At 30.4% G+C, this 7,134-nt stretch overlaps 1 protein-coding gene across 1 annotated transcript; it reads left to right on the forward strand.

Moving 5' to 3' along the window:
- The first annotated feature begins 3,025 nt into the window (after positions 1-3,025).
- On the forward strand, positions 3,026-5,192 carry LOC131651133 (NAC domain-containing protein 83-like). The gene is made up of 5 exons (XM_058920803.1): positions 3,026-3,466; positions 3,553-3,768; positions 3,922-4,131; positions 4,965-5,088; positions 5,176-5,192. Exons 1-5 carry the CDS (start codon positions 3,026-3,028, stop codon positions 5,190-5,192), a joined length of 1,008 nt encoding a protein of 335 aa, XP_058776786.1.
- The last annotated feature ends 1,942 nt before the right edge of the window (positions 5,193-7,134 follow it).

Genomic DNA, 7,134 nt, shown 5'->3' on the forward strand with positions numbered 1-7,134 from the left:
AGGAAGTGAAAATTTTGTATAATTCCACTAGTAAATTTATTACGGGGAAAGAAAATCTAGATTTTATTTTATCAAATCAAAGGCCTTCCTTAAATTAAAACGGACTAGGGTTTAAACCAAATAGATCATCTAATAAAGGATTTAATAGGAAGAATTTGAATCTCCCTATCTATAATTTGAGTAGACAAGAAAAGGTCTTGTTTGATGACATTTTATGATTCTGGTACATGTGATCAAAGTATGCTCACTGATGGCGTGTTTCAACGAACGTGATCAAGGCGTTCTCGTTGAGGATGTTTCTCAACAACTCTAATGATTTAGTTGATCATGAAACCTCTTAGTAGATTGAGATGATAATTTTGTAATAGATTCGTCAATCTTGTGGTTTGAACTAAATATCGTGCCTAAAGATTCGCAGATAAGGATTCACGACGGTGGTTTGACTTTCCATCGAAAGGGGGAGTTTTCTCAAGATGATTTGAGGTTTAAGGTGGTAACTTTATAGAGGTTGAAAAAGAGGGAAATTCTGATTAACCCTCTAAATAAGTGTTTTATTAATTGCTTAGTCAATTAAAATTATTTTTGTTAACCTTTTGGTTGAGTTTTTAAGCTTCCTTAAGAAATGGGTGCAATATGAATGAAAAGGGGGGTGCTAAAAGCAATCTGCCAAAGTCAAATCTCAACCCAAGGCCCAAAAGACCATGAAAGTTGAAATAAGGCACTTAATCGATTAGTGATTTTCTGTTTAAAATTTTAAACAAGATCAAGTTGTACCTTCTCCTTTAAACAATAAAATCAGAGCATTAATGAAGAACACATTAAATCTCTAAATTTTAGCTAAGATAATTGATTACCACACTTGTTTTGGAAAATTTCTTCTAATCTTTTTTGGGCTAATTTCTTATGGATTTTATTGAGTGTTTATCAAACTTAAAAGGAAAAGAAACTCCACTATATAAAGGTACTCCTATTCCATTCTTTTTTACAATGAAATTTAAAATGCAGTTGAATAGGTTAAACGTGGTTTTTATGAATTATTTCATCCAATGCTTTTAACGTCATTAACTTGACGTCTCGCTTATCTGTATTACCTTTAAGTTGCAATATCAATAAAACAGCTCTACTGTATTTTCTTGAAAAGAAAGAATTTTTTATTATATATATAATTCTCTAATATTTTCTTTAAAATTTATTTTTATACGGGACCCTCAATATTCCTGTGTATTAGACTGCCCTTATAATTTATTATTGGCTTAAATAATGATTTCGTCCCTGTAAGTTGGCGTGTTTTTGGTTTTAGTCCCTGAATCTTTTTTTTTTCGTTCCAAGTCCCCATATGTTCAATTCGCTTTGGCTTCAGTCCCTCATGTGAATGGAACGTTAAAAAAAGGATTAGGTGGCAAACGTTGCTGACATGGCTAACGTTGTTTCATTTTATATATTTTTTTCATTACACATGTGGACATCTTCTCTTTGCAATATATTAAATAGGGACCAAATGAAAAAAAAATAGAATTTGTTCTTCTTCTCCTTCAAGGTCATTAACTCCAAAATCCCTCATCTTCTTCGCTGCACCTTTTCGTTCCCTTCTGCCATGGCTTCTAATTCGTCTGCTAAATCTCATCACGTTGAAGCACCGGTTTGTGGTTGCAATAGAAGCATGAAAATATTTATGTCAAACTCCATTGATAACCCTAAAAGGAGGTTTTGGAAGTGTCAAAATGTAGGGTTAATGTATGGTTGGGTCATGGGGGTTCTTTGAGATTGGAAAAAAGGAAAAATTGAAGATTAAGTTGGAGAAGGAGAAGATGAAGGTAACACTGTTGAAGTTGTTGTTGGTTGGGTCATGGGGGTTCTTTGAGATTGGCAAAAAGGAAAAGATGAAGATTAAGTTGGAGAAGGAGAAGATGAAGGTGACACTGTTGAAGTTGTTGTTGGTTGGGTCATGGGGGTTCTTTGTTGCTTGTCACAAATGGTGTTGAACCCATTTGTTTGCAGCTTGTCACAAATGGTGATGAAGATAAGTTGGAGAAGGAGAAGAGGAAGGTGACACTGTTTATTTTTTTTAGTTCAGTCCCTGTAACATATATGTATTTTGGAAATGGTCCATGTATGATATGATGAATGAAAGTATAAAACTAATATCCACGTGTGTTACAAAAAAAATAATAAAAAATTGTTTAAGGAGTATGCCAAGTAACCAACGCCTGCCACATAAGCTTTTTTTTAACGTCTTACTAACAGCAGGGACTAACGCCAAAGCGAATTGAACATATGAGGACTTGGAACGAAAAAAAAAGATTCAGGGACTAAAACCAGAAACACGCTAACTTACAGGGACGAAATCATTATTTAAGCCTTTATTATTTTAATATGCAAAATTATTAAAAATATGCACCAGAAATTGTTTTGAAGAGATAAATTTTAAATTTTATTGTCTATCATTTTAATTTAGGGAGCTTCTTACCCCAATCTTTGATTGTTAGGCATCATGTGCGCTTCCAAAAATATTCCTCTGTTTCAAGAGATGTATTCGAAAGCATTTTTTTTTTATTTCGAATGTTTTGTAGATGTAACTTCGGAAAAAACTAAATTTTAGTTAATAAAAATATACTTTCTGATGTGTATATCCAAAAATAGAGACACAAATAAATTTGCGTTAGGTGCCTTAAAAATTTGAAAGGGTCCACTGAAAAATTTTCAAATTTTATTCTAAAATAAATAAAATAAAATAAAAGACGGAAGTTACGCTAGACACAAGCGACAACTTTACAATGTAAATTTGTCCTTTTATGCTATCATTAAAGTAATTAACTAAAATTTTATTATTAAATTTATAATATCTTTTCATATATTTAGGAAATCGGTTGGTAAAAAAAACTGATTATACGATTTATATGGTAAATCAAAGTTTGTTTTTTCTTTTATTAATTAAATTATATGTATTTAAGAAGATCCTTTGGATATACTTTTTTTTTTAAGCTTATTAACTTGACCTGAGTCTTCCATTGAATCTCAAAATACCATGAATGCTCTCAATTCTCGTTTAAGCAAAGACTTCATGCCAACCGATGATGAACTTCTTCAAAAGTTTCTCTACAACAAAATTAACAATAAACCAATTCCCGATTATCTCAACATTATCGAACATGATTTGTTTGGTACTAATAAGAATCCGTTGGATATATGGAATGAGTTTGAAGCTTCGTTCTCATATGGCGGAAAAGACCTATATTTCTTTACTACCTTAAAGAAGAAATCTGCTACAAGCACACGCTCCGTTCGCACTATTGGCAGTGGTAATTGGGAAGGCGAAGACACCGGAAAAAATATATTTGCCAAAGACACGGACCAACTCCTCGGTTTAAAAAAACGTTATCGTTTTGAGAGGAGTAACACTCCTCAAGATGGTGGATGGATCTTGCACGAATATAACCTCCACAAATCTTTGGTTAACAATACTCCGGTAGGCAAATTTTATGTTAAATTATTAGTTTGTGTTAACATTAATTAGTTTTGAGCCTAAGTAGTGATTAATATATTTTTTGGCAGGTCAACAATTATGTTCTATGCAGATTTAGAAAGAATTTGAAATCGAAATCAAAAAATACACAAGCAAAATCAAGTATAGGTGATCAATCCAATTCTCATTTAAGAAATATTTCACGAATAAAAAATTGTTCTGCACAAGAGAGTAAAGAAAGAGAACCTATCATTCATAAACAAGAAGAATCTGTCATTCCTAAACAAATAGAACCACTCATATCAGTAAGACTTTAATAATATTGTATTGCTTTATTAATGATTAATTATCATTTGATTTTATGCCGGTTTTAGTATTTTCAAAATCTAAATCATATTTGTTTTTTCTCCCTTTTTCTAGAGGAATAGTCACAAATTTTGTGGATTGTTGTTACGTAGGGAAATGATGTTTTGGTGAAAAAATATATTATTTATGAAGAAGCAATAACTCAATCAAATGATGGTGGAAACGAGAAAAAATATGGGGATGATGATGATGATGAGATGTCTTGTCCTGAATATTTTGCAAAGAATCTGTTGGAAATTAATGGAGGAGAAGGGTTCATAAAAGAAGACGATGTTCAAATACTTAACAATAATTCTCATAAGGTTTTTTTTGTTCGAAAATAACATTATGTAAAATTAATAGTAGCATTAGTAAATATTTTTTTAGAATTAATGGTAACTACTAGGATAGTTTTTTCTTTGTCATTAAAGTGAGATAACTACATTTTTCACATTAACTCTTCTTTATTTTTTGTTACCATCAAATTATTATTTTCAACATTTTTTAGAATGATTGGCAAGTTTGTTACAGCTTTATGAGTAAAGTTATCAAGTTATAATTATAAATTATTCATTGGTATTATTTATCATGTCTTTTTAAGCTAAGGTTATACATATTAACATGATATTTTTATGTAACTTTGTACACACAATTGGTTATAAAATTGGATTCAATTCTACAAAGAACATATGTTAGTTTATCAGTTGGAGCTGACATTAGACCTACACAACATACTTTCAGCAATTGAGAAAAATAAGGATCACACGAATAATTCAAACGAAATATTAAATCTCAACTGTTTATTTTAACTAAACGGTCGTTATCTATTCCTCTCAATCTCATATAAGATTATAGATACATTCCCATGAATTTTTATTAAATTTAAAATAATATTTAAAATTTTTTCTCATCTGAGTTTGAACAATTTATTTTATTTAATGCGCTAAAAAATATAAAGGCAGGATTCAAACTCATTGGATGATGCTTGAAAATAGTAAGAACCGCACCTAAAGAATTGTACTTAAGTTTTGTCCATAAAACAACTACAAAGCCATATTGCATTTTCTTGAAAATAAAGCTTTTTTTATTATATATTTTATTCATTGCTATTAAGCTATAAGGTTATACATGCTGACATTATATTATTTTTTTTTAGCATTCTTCAAATAAACAAATTGGTTATAAAATTGGTTTCATTTACATGAAAAACATATATGAGACTAACATAGCAACATGGCCATTGGAGCAATACTATCAGCAACTGACTCAGTACATTAGAGGTAAGGTATATAATATTCAAACCTTAGCTCAAACATAAATTTACGTTTTTATTATTAAATGAGTTTCTTTTCCTTTTTGAAATGAAGGTTCTCAGTCAAGATGAAACATTTTTTTTATATTGTTGTATTTGGTGAAGAAGTGAAAATGACGCCACATCTATTCTTTTCAATTTAGTCCAATTACTTAACTTTAGTAGCATCAATGTTGTTACAATTTAGTCCAATTACTTAACTTTAGTAGCATCAATGTTGTTACAACCTTAAAATTGGTAGAGGCATCATTTACTTCTTCAGTATTAGTACTTCCCTTGCCATAATTGTAAGTTCAAATTATAAAACTAATTTAAATTTATAATTTTTGGAGTGGAGTCACAGTTCTATTATGACTTGCAATAAAGACTTGCTTATTATATATTATATATTATATATTATTAAAACCTTTTGATTTGAAAGGTTTGACTTCTTTTACTTTGAAGTGTTTTAATAATCTACTTGAGTTATTCAGTTATTTGTAATGAAAACTTTAAATTGAGGTGGTAAAATAGTCTATCGAGAGGACGAGTAAAAAACAAAGTTAGAGATAACATCTAAAAGATGTCACTGAACATCTATTTGACACGATTTGAATCAACATTTGTGAGATTTTTTTTACACAATTAGTGTTTAGTTATTAATATTTATTTTATTGTCTCACTAATATTTGAGTGACTAATATTAAAGGTCTGTTTAGTAAAACTAACTGATAGCTGGTAGCCGATGATTTGTAGCCAGTGTTTTAAAAACCGGACCGGACCGGTCGGTCGGACCGAGAACCGGCCAGGTAACCGGTCTGGTTCAATAGTTGGATCGGGTATGCCATCGAACCGGTGAAAACCGGAAAAACCGGGAAAACCGGCGGTTTAATTGTTTTTTTTTTAACTTTTTTTTTAAACTTTTTTTTAACTTTTTTTTAATATATTTAGTAGTGTATTAATTAAATAGCATTCTCACATAGTCTTTTTGGTTAGTGACAAATTAAAAACTTTATTGTCTATTTGTTATCTTTGCTAATAAATTTTCTTAAATAGCATAAACATATTGAATTTTATTTGATTTTCTTTTTAGGAGGATCCTATTTTGAATTAAATTTGGTACACATTGGAGTTATTTTGTTATAAACTATTCAAATAGATTATGTTGTAATTAGACTTTGTTTAGATTATGTTGTAATTAGATTTTGTTTGCAATTAGACTTTGTAATTTTTTACTATTTTGTTATGTGTGATACCTTTGTTTAAATTTTGAATTTAAGTTATGAAATTGTGAATTTATGATATGATATTTTTAAAAATTTTAAAAGCTAGTTATATTTTTTTAGACTGAATCATCCGGTTCGACCGGTTTTATACCTATATAATGACAGGTCTATTCAACCAAGTTATCCGGTTTAATCTGGTTTAATCCGGTTTAATCGTGCGGTTCGACCAGTGACCCAGTGGTTCGACCGATAAACCAGTGACCCAGTACCCTCACCGGTTCGATGACCGGTCCGATTTTTAAAACACTGCTTTTATCTTCTTTGGCAAATGCATAACCTCTTCATCTTTTTCGTATTAGTTTTGTTTTCTCACACTCCTTTTTATGAATTATCTTCCCAAATTTGTAGGCCACCATATACTTTGATTATCTTTTTCTCTTTCCAAAACTTCAACATTAGTTCTCAAGTCTCCAAATCGACATTTGCCCTTGTTGTACGCAGGAATGGTTTACCCAAGATGATAGTTACTTCAAATCTTCTTCCATGTCTATGATCACAAAGCCCACCAAATACACAAACGTTCCAACTTTCAACAACAAATCATTCATGATTCTACGAGGAACTACAAATATTTATCTATCAAGGTTAACATCGTGTTTTTGCTTCTTTCTTTTCTTCATAGTCTTCTCATTATAGATAAGGGCATCAAATTGAAGTTTTCCCCCAACTCAAATAATACTCAAAGAAATACTAAGTCTTTATATAGTGCATGCATATTGAAACACCATGGATTCGTCTGCTTGGTTGGA

Source organism: Vicia villosa, linkage group LG1 (assembly GCF_029867415.1).
Source record: "Vicia villosa cultivar HV-30 ecotype Madison, WI linkage group LG1, Vvil1.0, whole genome shotgun sequence".
Classification (NCBI taxonomy): domain Eukaryota; kingdom Viridiplantae; phylum Streptophyta; class Magnoliopsida; order Fabales; family Fabaceae; genus Vicia; species Vicia villosa.

Coding starts and splice junctions, on each gene's coding strand:
- LOC131651133 (XM_058920803.1), top strand. CDS start 3,026: ATGAATGCTCTCAATTCTCGTTTAAGCAAAGACTTCATGCCAACCGAT. Junction 3,467..3,552: donor CTTTGGTTAACAATACTCCG/GTAGGCAAATTT, acceptor ATTTTTTGGCAG/GTCAACAATTATGTTCTATG. Junction 3,769..3,921: donor AAATAGAACCACTCATATCA/GTAAGACTTTAA, acceptor GTTGTTACGTAG/GGAAATGATGTTTTGGTGAA.